Here is a 17251-nt window from a genome sequence, read left to right on the forward strand (position 1 = left end):
TGCCTAACAGTATCCGCAAACAGATTATACACTGCCATTAGTAACACCTCACAAATCTCTAGACCTTTCCAGCCCTAAGAAAAACCCTAGCCCACATTTCCAGTATCTTCTGTGGATTAACTAGCTCTCAGTTTAACTCAGCATGGTGAAAGACAAAGTTCTCCCTATCTTTAACTTTTTTAAAAAGATATTGCGTGTTTGATATACATGCATTTGGTTCTTCCAGTTGCCCTATTTTATTACGCTTTTCCAATTAATCTTCACAGTGACTCTGTATTAGTTGTCTAAACACCAGTATCTTCTCCTGTAAAAGTTTATTTGTGTACAAAATACACCATTTTTGTCTTTGACATTTATTATAAACAGTAATATATCATAAAATCAATCCATCTAAAATGAGTGCTACAGCTGGCTTTGCAAAGGCTCACTCCCTTTTTGCAATCTCACAGAAATTCAGAGACCCTGAAGCTTGCTGAAAATACGAAACAAAAACAGTATTTAGTTTTTTAAAAACTACTTCACAATAAATTCTATTTCTTGATTTATGAACACTTGATAATGTTTTAAACTATTTAAAGACCTAAAGCATCTCATGGTATGATATTTTCTATATTCAAGTAAAGATTACATGGGTCGATCTATTAGCAATTCCCTCGGGGGGGGGATTGTTATACACGCCTGTTTGAGAAAAACACAGGTTCTGCAACAAAGCGTGAAACTGAATCAAACAAGGTAAGTTTGCACTTTTCCCATTGGGTTGTATCATCATCATTTCAAACTGAGGCAAATTTTCACCAGAGCTCTTTAATACTTTTTGGTGTTGCAGCTGGCCTTTTTTCCAGTCATTGGAAGACCACAGTTGGAATGAATCAGTACAGATTTAAAATTCATTAAATCAAAGCATGCAAGTGGCTTCTGGGATTGATGATGATCACAAAGTGAATGAAGAATCGTTCCTAAGTGTAATTAACCTATGTAACAAGCATCATCTCCAGAAACAAATCTGTTTCCCAACTGGGTCTCAATTACTGAAAATCATGTAGTACAGTCTACCTTTCCTTTTACTTTTGGATCATGCTTCTCGTCATTGTTATTTGACTAATTTCTAAATTTATTATTTCAGTTCTAGGCATTTGTATTTCTTACACTGCCTAAGTATGAAGCGTAAGTCTATGTTAACTGCTAGAACACTGACATTCATTCTGTTTATATAATTGATTTTCTGTGTTCTACCTGATAATTAGAAAGTCAGCAAGTAAGAAGGTACTTCCTTTTAAAGGAGAATATGTTTACCTGTCTTCAACTGTCTTGTTGGAGGGGTAGAATACCTTGAATGAAAATCCACTTCTTGGAAACGAACCCTGTAAAGAAAAATGTATATACCACACCTGTGTAAGTAAAATACTGTACAAATAGTAAGAAACACACTTGAATGTGACCACATTCCCTTCTTATTTTGGTAAAGCATAAGGAAATCTTACAGGATTTATGCAAAGACAGTCAGTGTTGGTGACAGTGAATGGGTCGTATTTATCTGCAATGACGAGCATATCTGGCACAGGATATACCCTCAGGGAGTAGTCATAGGCCCAGTACACAGGGCTGACGTACAGCGGAAGTGGCGTCAGATGCCCCTGTGATAATATAGTCTTTACAAACTGCAAGATAAACATAAATAGTTAGTTCGAACCATTTTCAACAAGTCAAACTCATTCCTGCAGACGCGAAAGCCCTGTTAATAAAGACGCTTTGAACCTGGAAACGCTTTTTGTGTATCTAACTCCTCTGACTATTAATGATTTCTAGAGTAAAAGAGCAACTCTCCAACAGTCAGCTGCTGGGTTTTTTGTTGTGGTGTTTGGGGTTTTTTTAATACACAAAATCCTTTCTAAGACAGATCAGCTAACATTTGAAGATGTCAAAACTACTTCATCAATCAGACTCTCCAACAAACTACAGAATCTGCCTACCTGTTCTTCTAACCCAGGAAGTACCAACACTGCCATAACTTCTGTTTTTCCCCGCCTCAGGGCTTTCCTCACAGTCCAAGTTAACCACAAGACCCAAACTTAAACACAGTCTTTTCCCTGAACTGTGGAAATAATTTGATTCCCAAATTATTTCAATTCCCTTGGCTGTTCTGGGAGTTGCCCCGCTCCAGACACCAGCTGCCCCCTTTCATTTGCGCCCCTTCTTTTGCTTCATTTGGCAAATTCTAGCCAGGGTACTTTGGTTCCTGAAACTCTCTCCTTGAGTCCTTTGAAAGCTTTTATTATCTCTGATCAATTATGTAGCTGCCATTAGGCTCCATTTTTTCCAAAGGGTCAGAATCACTACAGTGACTTGGTGAAAGGATCTGCTGTTTGAAGAAAATTATGTATGAAGCATAGGCCCAGTTATTCCACAAATGCTGTACAAGGCCTAAAGTCAGTATTAATTCAGTCTAACAATAAAAAAATTTCTCTCTACTCATTCATCTTTTTACACTGATAGCTTAATTAAAAAACTAGTGACAGAAAACACAGAGAAAAACTGAAGTATGCAAAAAGCAACCCAATACTCTTATCTGCAGAGTGTTGCAATACATAATTCTACATTTCCTTCATGATTCCCTCCCTTCCAAGAATGGGAAAGCCCATTCACCCATCAGGTGAGCACAGGGAAATGATGGCTTGCAGTGTACACATACATGCATGCAAACGTGCACACCAAAAACAAGGTGCATCAGTGCCTGCAATCCCTATGTTCACAAAGAAACGGAGCACTCTCGTGATGGAGCAAAGGAAGAAAAAACTGTAAGAAGTTTCCCAGTCAAACAAACAAAAAACCTATAAAATAAACAGCAAGAGGCTCCATACATCACTGCAATGAGCCAGTACTGCCTGGATCATTCTCATTCAATTATATCCGTAAGTTCCATCAACTCCTGCTGTGCATTCATTAACTAGAATCATAACTCAGGAGTGCCGTAGTGATGTATCAAAAGCAGGATTAAGACTTCAAGTGAGAAGGCAGAAGCAGCAGATGACCTTCTGGAAAAGTGACATGCTGCTTTTACTGCAAATGTCACTGGTTAATTGATCAAATCTTAAAAAAAAGATCACTTGTATTAAACTTTGCCTTTAGGAATCAATGTTTCTTGGTAAGACATTCATTGCTGGTGCACATACACCAAGAGTCAGCTGCTACAAAGTTCTGCATTCAAAGGCACCTGCAAGTGAGACAGTCAGAATGACTCAATGCCATCAATCAGTATCATGGTCTCAGTTATTTTACTCTCAAGATGAAAATTGAAGTAATAATACTAAATGTCTAGATCCTTCTTACAGTCCCTCTTGGTTACTCTTGCAATGTGTCATGAGAATGCAGATCAGAGCACTCTAAATGCAGACCTGCTGATTAAAAAAGAAGTCAAGGAGATCTCAGCAAGAACTGCTGAGCACAACTCACATGGCTGGGAATATCCATGTTGCTGCTAGGGAAGCGGACACAGTTTCTGCACATTTTGTTTACCAAATCTTCACGAAATATAATTATTTCTTGTGTGCAATATTGAATCCTAAATGGAAAATATTAATGAAATTAAATAAATTGAGGTGAAACTAAAAGATAGGGAGCTGCAGTATAAAGTTGATCTCCCTCTGATACAGCAAAATGAAAAAGCACATTTCAATTAAAGTACTACTTTCTCATCTTCTCTTCAGATTCAGAAAAAACATGATGCTTTTGATATTCGCTATCAAACTTTTAACACTACTTCCTTTCATCACTAATTTATGTATTAACATATTTAAAACTAGTTACAATTAATGCGAGCGAGGAAGTCTAATACTTTTCAAATTTTGGAAAATATTGTCTTAAATTTTTCAATTTTTGAAAACTGCATCTGCACATAAATTAGTCATTCAGTAAAAAAAAAAAAAAAATTAAAATAGCAGTAAGTTACACTGTTACCTGCAAGGATTTGTGGTGAAAACTGAAAATGGTACCAGCTGTCTAAATTCCTCAGTAATATTTTCAGCCAGGGGAGGTCTAAAATAAGTAGCAACATATGTATCGATCAAGACTCTTACTGTCTTTAACTATTTAACTCAAAATTCCAAAATTTGAAAAAGAGAAGCAAACTGACCTTGGTAAAATAGAACCAGGACCAGGGTCTTCAGGGCCAGGAACAAACACAAATCGACTACTGTAAAAAGTTCAACATATCACTTTTATACAAAATGATCCTGGAAGTACCTAAACATTGGTTATATACTGCTGTTACTCCACAGATGCGTGCAAATACCCTAGTCTGGGGGAAGAGATAACAGCTCTTCCTGGCCTTACAAACCATGTAAATCACAGCTAAGGCATAAGATACATAGCCACTCCTCACAAAAGTGGAAAAACCTTAAAAACTGTTCACCATGCAACAGGGACTGACTGTGGGAAAGGAGACAGACCAGGTTGTGCAGCCTGGCTCAGGGCTCAGAAGTAATGGGCTCCAGGACCTCATACAGGGACCTCAGATAATCCAGCAGTGGTGGACCAAGAGAGCCCCACCGAGACACAGGACGGAGGATGAGTACAGGAGATACGCTTGCTGACATCTCACACAGAGCTTAAGAGCCACAGACCATTCCTGCCTTTGGGGCCCATTCTAAGAAATAGCTCTGCTTAGGAACTGCTGTTAGGAATTCAAAGATCAGAAGCCAGAAAGGACAAGCCTGGCTGCCTCCCTGTTCTACTTTCCTTGGTATATTCCAATCTCTGTAGAAGGGATTTAGTTCTCCAGGCCTGGAATGGGGCGACCACAGAGTAGGGACACAAGAAGGGCTATATAAACAATTCCTTTGCAGGACTGCGTTGCTTTGGTTAGTTTTCAAACTAACAGCCTTGGAGAACTGTGTATGCAAGGATGAAAAAGATAGAAGTGAGATGCCTCCATGTAGGCAATGGTCATGTTTCAGATGACATTTTCTGGGGCTGGTACAGAAGGCCTGTAGGTGCTAATTATCAGCATCAAGACTTCAACATCAGTTTATAAAGCAACACTGCTTCAGCAGAACTTCAGCTAATTTCATAGGAATTCCAGGGAAAAAGGGCTCACCCAAATAGCACTTCTGGGGAAACATGAGCCATGTTTAATCCTCATGGAAAATGTTCCAGGCAAAGGGAGTTCCACCTTTGCTCACTCAACAGCAGTTTCCATGACCAAGCTATTTTAGATAAAATCAAAACCTTACATTGCTCCCAAAACAAACTTACAGGCCTGTTAGAAGACCAGCTTGCTATGTGATCATAGCTGGCTCACCGTAATGGGAGAACATTGTACCTGTTAGTTTCTTAAAGTAATTAAAGCAAACGTTTCACAAAATAAACAGATTTCCCTTTTCATAGCACTTTGCCGTGTACCTTTTATGAATGCTGGGATATTCACATATAATATCTGCAAGAGCCTTCAAAGAACCTAGAGTCAGGAAAAAAAAATCTATGATACACCACCTGGTTAGACAATAAATACACATTATATCAATCACCCCTATACTTCAGTACATTAAAAAACGTGTCACTTAGGAAATAAGGGTTTCTTTTCTACTCTCTTTGTTTTGCCATCATTATTTTAATTTAATGTACATGTCCGACTGTATACAAAGACTTCCCTACCTTTGAGTGACTGAATTTGATTTTTTCCATACGGTGCAGATGAAAAATTCCCACAAAAGAAAAAGCAGGTTGGAGGTGCAGAGGAATAACCTGGGAAAAGAGAGTATCTGTGAGTATAACATCCATTCACTTCAGTATCTGTCTGTCATCATTCTGCCTCCAGTCCACTCTATGAAAGGCCGAAACTGAAATAGCACTTCAAACTCTGCTACTATTAATACACCTGAACTGTTTTCTTGATACTGGCTTTTGTTAGCTTAAAAAGGATGATGGCAATGTACAAATGTCACTTCAAGGGAGCCCTCTGTTATTTACAGACCCACTTCCAACAACATTGTTTGTGTGTATACAACTAACTACTGACCCAGTCATATAATTACACAAAGTACAATTATACATATACAATAACACAATTTAAAAAAGCATTCTTTCCTTAAAGAGAAAAATAGCGACTAGGGAGCAATGGATTACTATTAAGCTCCATGCATCATTTCAATTCAAGGGCTCTACCAACATTTAATTCGCTCTTTGGCATTATAAAGCAACAGTAGCTGAAATTGCCTGAGCGTTTTAAGAATCTGATGAATCCTCTCAGTATCACTGATCACCCAGAAACACAAGCTTTATAGCAAAGAGTGAAAAAAGAAACCCGATTCCCATCCCTAAAAGAAAAATAAAAGCATCTACTCAGGCATTCATCTCACGCTCCATGTTACTCTCCATCTTTCCTAACATGCAGTACCAGACTTGTATTTATTCACTATTTTTCCATCCAGTTGGTAAATAGGACAGAATTGTTTATAGCAGAGAAATGTCTTAATGTTTTTTCCTTGCTATTCCACTCAGCTATTATTTTTAGTTTATAATTATGAAGCTTATTACTTGCCTATTGGAAAAAAGTCTCAAAATAGTAAATGAAATGTACGCATCTTTGTCAGTTGAGTTCCGTGTATTAATCTCACTGACCGAAGTCCCTTTATTACTTCAGCATATGCAATCCTAGGTCAAGCTCAGTTTGCTTCAAGGATCTTGCCAACTTTGATCAAGATAGTAAACTGGTTTCGTAACTTGTGTTATAATTTGCATTCAGTTTTCTTTAAGTGAGTAGCAGTTTCCCACCCTTAATTTTATGTCACTTATTTTTAAGGTAGCCACCCTCTCACACTTCCATTCTACCTAAGACAGACAGGACAAGCTGTTCCAAAACTGCTCTGGAATACAAAGAAGCAATTCACTGATCTCACAGATGCTTGCTATCCAAATGTTGTCAACATTACTAATGTAATGATGCATGGAAGAAACAGTTTGTATTTTAACAGTAACTAACATTTTTGCATTGGTAGAACCAGAAAGTATTTGAGGGACTGCTGATCTCTGATGAAGTAAGAAGTTTTCTTTAAACTAAGCCTAGGAAGAGCTTTCATGAGCAAGGGAAACATTCTTGTCACAGCACGTAAAATGGCTGCTGTCCAAAACAGTATTAGTACTAAGTGATTTACAAAAAGGAAGTGTCAGCTTGCAAAAATATAATACAATCCAATTTTTAAAGCTGTTAGAGAAAGATCCAAAAGAAATATAATAGCAACCATGAAATGCAAATAGCTGCCACTAAAATTAGAGTGAGACTCCAGTGACTTTGGGCTTGGGTTCAGTGGGATCCTACAAAAAAAAAATGCAACAGATGGGCTTATTTACCTTTCTCAAAATGGAAGTTCATCAAAAATGCACAACACAGTAATAACAGGACTCTTGAAAATTGTTGTCTGACTTTTTCATTTAAAAGTATACCTTTGAAAAAAGGCACAAACCACTGTCTTGCTGGTAGTTGTACACTGTCCAGCTTCCCCTGCCTGACAGGGGTGCTCACATGAGCAACCACATGATGCTGAAGAGTTCTCAAAGCAAAATCAGCATAAAACTAATCCCCCAAAAAAGGCAATTAGTTTTCTGCTGGGGTATTCCCTGAATTAGCTTACCGTGGGATCAGACTTCCCAGCCCATGCGAAGGAGGGGAGAGAGCCACAGCTGGGGACTAAGGGCTACCTAGCCATCAGACTGCCTTGCTGCACACATCAGCTCCACCACCAATGCTGCTGAGGACTAAGGAAAATGGTAAAAATTCTCTAAAACAAGGCTCAGAGTCAAAGCAGTTGTCACCTACCCGAAAACATAGTGTGAAGCTTTTCCAGTATTTCTGCTTGGTCCAGCCATACATCAGAAAGAAATACAAACATGGCATCTTCATTTTCATGCTCCAGCTGCTTTAGTTTTGCAGAAGCCTTTACTGAAGCTGAAGAAGGCCCTCCAAAGAAGTTTACATTCCCATAGAAGGCTCTACATCATTAAAATATTCAAGTTAGTTTGGTTTGTTTCCAAAATCGTTAGTAGTTTTGATGATGACTCATTTAAGCCATTTTAACTGTTGTTATTATTATGATGGGTAGCTCTGATGGTGTATCCATGATCATCTAGTATTTCATGGAGAAATAAATAAAGAGAAATGACAGTCACCTAGATATAAAGCAAGGGCACTGCTCTGCCACAATTTGACAGGTAATTTCAGGGTAGTATTTATCCTGGGTTATTTCCCACATCTATTCTTTGAGCAACAAGGAATTTCTTATTACCATGTAATAGTTATCTAGTTTTGCAATTGAGAAGGGCTTAGATCTCAATTGTTATTAACATGCAGAACCAATGGCCTTTGGAAGGCCTCTTCCGCTAATACAACAGGCTTTAGTACTGGTCCAAGTAGACCAGCAAGTCACAGAATTGCTTCCTTACAAATGTATTTATTTTGAAGCATTTTGGGGAGTGCAAAGAATAGCAGACTTTAATGTCACAGAAATAATAAAATAACAATGTGCTTACTTAGAAACCCATAACAAAATATAGAGTGAGGCTGCCGAAAGTCAGTTTTATACCTAGTGGTAGCAGAAGGCTCAGTGGGCGGAAATCCAAAAGCGTTCACATGAAAAACTTCATCTTCATACCAACCTAAGAGATTTTTTGAACAACAAAATAACCTTTAGTTTTTCTAACAACATCATGCCCTAGACATTAGTCAGGCAGTTGGCAGCTGTGCCGCATAGCTAGTCCCAGCCTCCATCATTTCCTCTCTTGTGATAGCACCAGTCCCTGCACTGTTTAGTGGTGAACCAGACCAGGGAACTCTCTGGCTGAAAAACAGGCTGAGCAAGAAACCAACTATATTTTTACCCCAGTCACTTCTTTGAATGGATTTTCTGCACAGCCACATAAAGAACCTTCTCAACCCAATCGAGTAAGAATGTAGGGGCACAGGAATCATTTTTGCTGGCCCTGCCCCAGAAGAGTCTCCATCAAACTGCACCCTTTCCTGGGAACTGCCCCAGCTGTTAGAGGAACAGAAGTAATCGTGTGGTACTTGTACCCAGCACCATTCTTGCTCTTGACTTCTTTTTAGTTTATTTCACAAATTTAAACATAAAGTACATTATTAGAAAATAGACTGGGATTATGTATATTGCACTGAGTAACAGCCTACAAACAGAAATGTCCATCATTTTGCTTAAACATCTCCAAGGCTCCAAAACTGCAAGCCCTTACATCATCCTAATGAAAGGACTCACCAAAGCCCCTGAAGGACCAAAGCTCTGCCAACAGAAAGCAGCATTTTCAGATTGTTAAATCATACTGTCTGGCTATTCTAGTCTGTCTAATCTAGTCATATCCCCTCCACGCATGTTGGAGCCAGGCTAACTAAGGCCAATCCTCAAAGCTGCTACAGATACTCGCATCCCATCAACATCACTGAAAACCACACAGTGCTCTGTTCTGTGCCTACAGATCCCACAACCTAACAGGAAAGGCTTACGGCCAAAAATCTCAGTCACAAACACAGCTCGTGGTCAAACCTCATCAACGTGAGACTTGTCTGTTCAGCCACACCTGGCAGATGTGTAACTGGAGCAACAGCCATTAGCAGAATAACTTATCACAAGCTAAGAAAAATAGTCTGCTTTACCTTCTGCCAAAACAAAGCATGATTCAGTATATAAACCACTGTGGAACTGGTGCAGAAAGGTTAAGAAATATATTTTTCTTAGATCAGGACTCCTAAACTAGTTCTTTAGCCAAAGATTGCTTTCCAGCTGGTGTCATACATTTGGACACTACTGAAAGTTCATAGTAAGAGCCAGGCAATCACCTGGTAGCTGAGCAGGTAAGCTTATAAACAGCCTGCAAACAGGAACATGCTCTGCTTCCACTAGGAGGAACACTAACCTTGTCCTAACGGTCTCTGTGAAGGGGCACTGAGCTGCAGCGACCAAGTAATTCGAAAAGAAGAAAAAAAACCAGAGCTGCAATTCTCAATACATAATTTCTAATGGTCAGTACTGATTTAATATTCAATCTGAAATTCTCCAGGACTGTAGGAAATTTCTTCAACTCTTACATCATAGAAAAAGGATATGGCTTTACTAAGGTCTAGCTGGACGACTCCTGTAGGGTCTTCTAGGAAAAATTTCCCCTAAAAAACAGTATTAATTAATAAAGCAAAAGATAGCCAAACACATAAATGCTTCAATCAGAAGCATCTATCAGTCAGTTTTCAGAAATAATTTAGCCGTTTTTAATATTGTAAGCTTAGAACGCACTGGCAGGACTGAAAACAATGCCATTTATAGTAAGTGTATCTTGGCATCTTCCCTTTGAGCTGCTGCAGTTTGGATTGCTGGTGCAGTCCTCCCTTAAAATCACAGTCCGATGCAATGGCAAGTCCAAACACAGTCATTGGAAGCACCAGCACTTCAAGAAGAGGCATGCCTAGAAAATGTAACTAGTTCTGGTTGCTGACATAAAGCATTACAAAATTCTGTAGTGAGGAGAGAAAGACATTTTCCTTCACAAACTAGCATGAACTGCTTGTGGAAAAGTCTCTTCTTTGGGAATGGATCTTGCACCACTGACACTGATGGGAGTTCTGCCACTGACATATAATGACAGGATAAAGTGGTGAGATATTGAAGCCTTCTCATTTTCTAATAGAACACTGAATGAATGGTGACCTAGATACTCCACAATAAAAAGCAACCTACCTCCTTGAGCTGAGTTATCATCCCAAGCACAATCACTTCTCCCACTTTAGCCATATTGCCCAGTAGAGTTTCTATTGTTTTAAGCTGGAACCAAAGGCAAAGAATCAAATAAGAATTAAATCAAGCTCTCCATACATCTATTCATAAGCAAGCAAGACAAAGCAGCACACGTTTTTACGTAAATACACAAACAAGCTATGAGAGAATACAGGCTCATTGGAAAAATCAGGAACACATTTCTGAACATCAAATGTAGCACAGTTTAGGAAAAGATTTCCAGTAATGGCTGCTAGCATAAAGAACTTCTTAGTAAGTAAATATTTATTGTGATTACTTGCTTACAACTGGATTAAAACTGAAAAGAAGTGGCAATTTCTCCTCTTGCCTAAGAATATCAATTGTAGTAACTTGTAGTGACGGTAGTAACCCAGCACAATCCAATCTGAACCAAAAGGGCCAGCCTTCACCCATACAGTACCACTAATTACTTTTATCGAAGAACCTTAGATGGATGACAGAGAATGCTGCAGAGTAATGCAGGTGACATCGCACAGCATGCTGTCTGCAGTTTCTGGACAAACTTATTTTGGTCTGTCAAGCTGCAGTTAAGAGCGATGATCCTACATTACCAGCATAAGCAATGTGTTTGCCACTGCTGACAGGGAGGACAGGAAGCAGCCAAGGGAGAACGATGCCTGTAGAGCCTGGAAGGAAATACAGGCTGGACTCTGCTAAGGTCAGCTGTTTTTTTTCTACATGACAACGTGCTCTGAACTGGGAGAAGCAGGAAAGCTGAGCAAAGCAAAAGCTGTTATTTGGTACTCGGCGACACACAAACACACACATTCATCTTTTTAAAAAAGATGTAGGAACTACAAAACACAAGGGAGAGCATTTAATATGAGAAAGCTGAGATGGGAACAGAACAGACTAAAGTTATGACCTTACTAAATTATAAGTTTGTGAATTTAGTGCTTATGAAAGAAAGAAGCAGGGAAAATATCCCCAAGCGGAGGGAAGCCAAGTGTAATAAGCTGAACAGCTAATGTCCTTCCACCTCAGGAAGCCACATTTCTCTTGCTTTTGAGTGGCTTGGTCATCATGCGGATCTGAGCCAAGTAACTGCAATTTTGACACACAGGCTAAAAATGATCAAAAATAACTCATTTCCATTGAATATCCCTATGGGATGTAAACCTAAGATGTCACTAGAGAACTATTACTGCATTAAGATTTAATGCAAGTACAGTTCCTGTTGCAAGAAAAAAACAGATTTTTTACCTGGAATTTGCTCCTACTGTCATCAGGATGAGTAACAACTGCTGAAGGAGTAAACAACTCATGTCTATGAGTCCTCTGCAGAAATCAAAATTGAAGTAATCCAGTTTAAAAATAAATGAGCACTGTCAAAAACCCAGTTCATTACAACGACTATACAAAATACTTTTTAAAGTTCTCTTACTCTATTTTATCCATCAACATTTAACTGGTTGAGCACAATCAGTTCTTTTGACAAGAATTTGCTTCTAAGAAACAGATGATCAGTAACACTGGAAAATAAAACTAAGACCAAAACGTAACAGCAAATCTGTAATGCTTTTAAAAGAAACTATTTCTGACTACCTGGAAGGAAGGGGTGAGAGAGCAAGGGAAGGTAAACTGTATTAAATGCTAACTATGTGGAAAAGAGCAGGTTATCTCTTCAGGACAGGACCTATTAAAAGTAAGCACTTTTTTTTTAATAACAGGAGCAAGCTACACTAACAGATAAACCACAGAGAACCTGAAGAAAATACATTGTAGAAATTTTCACTTCTTTCACTATTTTTCATGCAGTCTGAAAGCCTCCCCTCAGAACAAACCCATCACTACCAGCCCACGTAACACATGCAGTAATTCCTATCAACAGCCCTCACCCATGTAGTGACCCAACCTTCACTTTTCTGGAGGTCGGAAAGGAGTACAACTAAACACAAACCCTGCACAACAGAGTGTCTGTGTGAAACCATCAGCAAAGAGGTGTGATAGCACAATACAGTCTAGGAAAAGGAGGCTTCAGGATATACCCTATTGACACCTGCAGGCGCTGTTCACAGAAACCAGCTGGTTTGTATGAGTGTGCCAATTCCATCAGATTTCACCAACCCTGATCACTGTTTGTACAAACTAAAGCTTCTTCAGTTAATGGTTAACTGGTCTTGCAGGGTAAAGGTTCACAAATTGCACTACGCATACTCCTAGTGGCAGCAAATTCCCCAGAAGACAGAGAATTGTTGCCGCTTCAGGATATCTGACCTTGTGCACACAACTACCACATGGTCCAAAGGACAAGCAGCTCATGCAGGCAGCTGGGTGCGTCCCTGCTGCCTACGGGGCAGCACAGCCAAAAAGCTGTGCTCACTGTCTGCCTGTGTCCAGGCACTTCTCTCACACCTCGGGCCAGGGCTGCACGGAGGCAGTTAGGTCTGCACAGTACCTGCCAGCACCAAGTGGGATCCGTGCTGTGGATCAGCCCACTGCAGTTACTGCAGACACCTGAAAACCAACTATCAAGTCGCCTAATGAGCAACTCACTCCCTATCCCGTAACTGCTCCCGCTGGAATGCGTGACAGAGGTAGGGCAGAGCACAGCATGGAGTAAGCAGGCGGGTGACATGGGGCTGGATGCCAAATTATTGGCTAAGTGACAAAAAGGGAAGAACAGGGTTGTGACCCTGAGAATGATCAGACAGCAAGTGCTGAGGGCTGACTCCTTCTAGTTGCGTGCACAGTCTGGTCCAGAGCCATGACCTACAGTAGCTACCATCACGGTGGTGCAGAGCAAGTCATGTTGGGAAACCCTGCTCTGAAGTTGCTTGCAACAGAAGACAAGATGCACACGCCAGCAAGAGATGACAAGGCTGCTGGCTCTCACTGAGCATTTTGAGAACTGGAAACTGAGTAAATGAACTAAACCAGAAGGAAACTTCAATGCTTCAAGGATAGCCTGAACGAGAGCTTCCTGAAGCTTCAGGTTTGCATTATCTCAACAAGCACTACATACAGTGACATGCTAACCAAATGTAGCACAGAGCCAAACTACAGGAGGGAAAAGAGCAAGACACACCTAAAAATACACAATCCCTTCTAAAAATACATAATTCCCTCTTACAACATGATGCTAAAATGCAGAAACACATGAATCCATCACGCTGTATGGTGACAGTTGAGAAGACTGATAAACCTTAGTGCAGATCCTGTTCTTATTCAGATTTTGTTTAAACTGTAGCTCACAAAGCACCTCAACACAAAGCACTGTTGTACATGTAAGAATATAAAAATCAGAATTTTTTTTGTGTATTTTGTTAAACAAAGGAAAACTTTTTCTGACCTGCTGTAAGATGGAGTAGCGTTCACGGAACAACTCCGCTTTATCTCTGGCAGTTCCAAATAAATTTGGTACAGGAAAGTTGGTCACTGACAGCCTACAAGAAGTTTAATACAATCAAGATTAAAAAAGGTACATTCCACACACAAAAATGACTTATTGATCTAACAGTTGTAGGAGGCTGCAAAAAGCTCTAACACTACTGCATAATTTATTTACTCAATGAGGAAGATTTCTGCTAGGGATCCTGTGTTCCTGCATTTTGAAGGCTACATCCATTTAATTTCCCCCTAACTCACAGGCTTTGAGATTTCTCTTTCCACCTGAATGGAACTCTGCAGAAATTGGTTTTTAAAAAAGCAGTTATGTCTTTCAAGTGGCAATGAACAAGAGTATTTTCTTCCTCTTGCTTAGCAGATTGTCTTCATGGAGTTCTCTGCTTCCAATAGCCTGGGAACCTAAAAAGTAGCACTGGAATAAAACTCCTACTGCAACCACACAGACTGCTTTTGCTACACTGGCAGAATCATGGACCAAGGTTAGAATATGAATTGCGCGTTACATGAAGGTCGCTGCAACCCCTCGCAAAGAACACCACTATCCATTCCTCAGCTAACACCACTTCAAGGTTTTTAAGTCTCTTTTTGGCTCAGCAGTCTGGGCTGCTTACTGTTAAAGGTAAATCTTCCAGCTAGCAAAATATTTACAACCAATTCCTCCAATTACTTCTTCCTTTCTCCAACCTCTGGAATCACCAGGTGCTCCTAATTTTTCTTTTTTAGCGTTTGTAGCTCTCCTGAGAAACCTCCCAGGGCTTCAGGGAGTTGCGAGCTACAGTCCAAGAAATAAATACATGCAACAGACTGACCAAATTTATTTTTAAAAAAACTAAACACCCAAATAAGGAAAAAAAAAAATTTAATGACATATGTCCTAAGCCTTACTGTCTCTTATTCACTAGATGCCATAAACATGGTTAGACATTTTACCATCTGATAAACACCAAAGTTACATAGCCAGTAACATCTTAGGCAGCACAGAACACACTGCCACAGGAGTTACATTTCAGTTTCATCCTACTGGACTGAGAAAAAGCCAATAGCACATTTATTTATGAGCCAGCATTTATCATAGAGTTTGACTAGCTCTTTAGAGACTAAGAAACCAAATTGTCTCACTTTCCCACTCAGGCTTGAAATAAGCAGACCCAAGAAGGAAAGATCAGAAAACAGACTTTTAACCATATAGAAACAGAGGCTTTTTTCTTAAAAAAAAAAAAAGTGGTTGAAACTTAAAATATGCAAGACTTACGGTAGAAACTTCTTCCTTTCTGAATTATAAATATAACGTGGAATATCAAAGGCTCCAATGATGTTGAAAACATTTTCTCTGAAATAAGAATACATTTACAACGTTATCTGAAGTGGATGAAACAAACAGTAACAAAACATGTTGAATAAAATTGTATTAATTTTGTTCACTATGACCCTGTGTTATCACCATTTCTCCTGCATCACTCCCACAAAGCTTTGCCTTCAAGCTCTCTGCAACATAATTCAAGAGAGTTGTACAGGCTGGCCCTGCAATCTCTAGAGCTTTTCCTCCTCAGGACCCTATACTGAGAATCTGTGCATACAGATTTCTCTTCACCTCTGGAGTGAAAAATACATGACGTATATAAAGCAACACAAAAAAAAGTCACACTCAAACCATCTGCATCATAAAGGTTCCAACAGCAAGGGGAGAAGTAAAAAAACAAATTTACTTCATATCAAGAAGCTGTGGGATCACCGTATCCAACTGATATGCCCAGCAAAGTATTTATTTTCATGCTTTGCATTATGATGTCAGTACACAATGTAAACACTAGAGGAAACACATTCATCACAATCACAAAAGTTCTCAGAAGCTCAAGTAATTGTTCTCCACTTTGTTATCAGAGAGTGAAAATGAATCACAGTTTTAAAAAAACAGCCCTCCTGTACAAAAAAGCAGAAACAAGCACCATGGAGAAAAACTTTTCCAAGTGCTTTCAGAAAAGAAGTATCTTATGAAAGGCACAAAAATAACCTTAGATAATTCTGAACTAGAGAATGTGAAATAAAGAAATTAACAGAAGCAACAAGTTCTCTCTGCATTGTAACTATTGGTTTATTTTATGGGTTAATATTCAACCTGTACCACACGTAACACATAAGCATTTTAATTCCAGAATGTCAGCATTATATTTAGAATCCCCTGGAGGCCTATCCATGAGAACAAATTTTCTAAGAAGAAACATTACTAACCTTCAAAGACAGTAGCAGGAAGACAAAAGCACAAAGCAATTACTGCATGTGTAGCACTGCAGAAAATGCCTGACATTTATTTCCCAAGAAGAAATAAAGGAATGCATACCAACTCCCATAAACCTCAAATAAAAAAAAATAATGTCACCGTACATAGTTTCATCTGATGCCTGGCTACATTCCTGAACAGCTGCTTCCACTGCAGATTGTTCAATCATATTAGATGACACTGAAAAGAAAATTTTGAAGGATTAAAACTGCAACCTATGGAAAGTAGTAAGAAAGAAAGTAAGCAGTTCTTAAGTATGTCACAAAAAATGGTTCCGTCTTCTCAGAGTAATATATTACAGAAATAAGCATATTTTCAGTAAGGTAATGAAACACGCTGTTTTCTCTTTACAAATGGATCACTTCTTACCAGAAGGATACATCTTTAACAAAAAAATAACCCACACATACTGTGCCCACCATTAATTCACTAAACATAGAAAAGATTACAATTATAGTTTATGCAAAGCTGCCAAATACACTACAAATGTGTTAGAGCTGATCTTTCACATTCTGGAGGTTAATTTTTTTCCAGAACGTTATCATACGGATTGCTGTCATAAATAAGTATTCAAACAGTTTAACACAATTTTGGAAATAAGCACATTGTTGTCCTCATGGATTTAAACTGATAACTGAAATTAAAAAATATTTCTAAATGCTAATGTTTTGCTGAATTTAAAGGAAAGACCAATAAATGCACAAAAGGACTTGGTCAGCATTGCCAAGCCTAACTGCTGGGCTCCTGCAACATGAATCAACACATAAAAACCTGCCCTTGAGGTCCTTACTCAGGGCATAGGACTTAAAAATCACAA

At 39.0% G+C, this 17251-nt stretch overlaps 1 protein-coding gene across 1 annotated transcript; it reads right to left on the reverse strand.

The window, feature by feature from the left end:
- Positions 1–305: 305 nt before the first annotated feature.
- POLE2 (polymerase (DNA directed), epsilon 2, accessory subunit) lies at positions 306–16603 on the reverse strand. The gene is made up of 17 exons (XM_010290010.1): positions 16539–16603; positions 15409–15486; positions 14101–14194; positions 12012–12086; positions 10731–10814; positions 10106–10162; positions 9656–9704; positions 8574–8646; positions 7811–7983; positions 5650–5739; positions 5398–5452; positions 4130–4186; positions 3955–4032; positions 3451–3559; positions 1482–1658; positions 1294–1361; positions 306–472 (listed from the first exon to the last, which is right to left on the reverse strand). Exons 1-17 carry the CDS (start codon positions 16601–16603, stop codon positions 454–456), a joined length of 1401 nt encoding a protein of 466 aa, XP_010288312.1. The 3' UTR covers positions 306–453.
- Between the last annotated feature and the right edge of the window lie 648 nt (positions 16604–17251).

The sequence above is a fragment of the Phaethon lepturus genome, unplaced genomic scaffold (assembly GCF_000687285.1).
Source record: "Phaethon lepturus isolate BGI_N335 unplaced genomic scaffold, ASM68728v1 scaffold22036, whole genome shotgun sequence".
NCBI lineage: Eukaryota > Metazoa > Chordata > Aves > Phaethontiformes > Phaethontidae > Phaethon > Phaethon lepturus.

Excerpts from the sequence above, each read along its gene's own strand:
- POLE2 (XM_010290010.1), bottom strand. The coding sequence starts at position 16,603 with ATGATTGAACAATCTGCAGTGGAAGCAGCTGTTCAGGAATGTAGCCAG. Across the intron at positions 12,087-14,100 it reads GCTACTCCATCTTACAGCAG|AGGACTCATAGACATGAGTT; the intron begins GTCAGAAAAAGT and ends TGATTTCTGCAG. Across the intron at positions 1,362-1,481 it reads ACTGTCTTTGCATAAATCCT|GGTTCGTTTCCAAGAAGTGG; the intron begins GTAAGATTTCCT and ends TTTTCTTTACAG.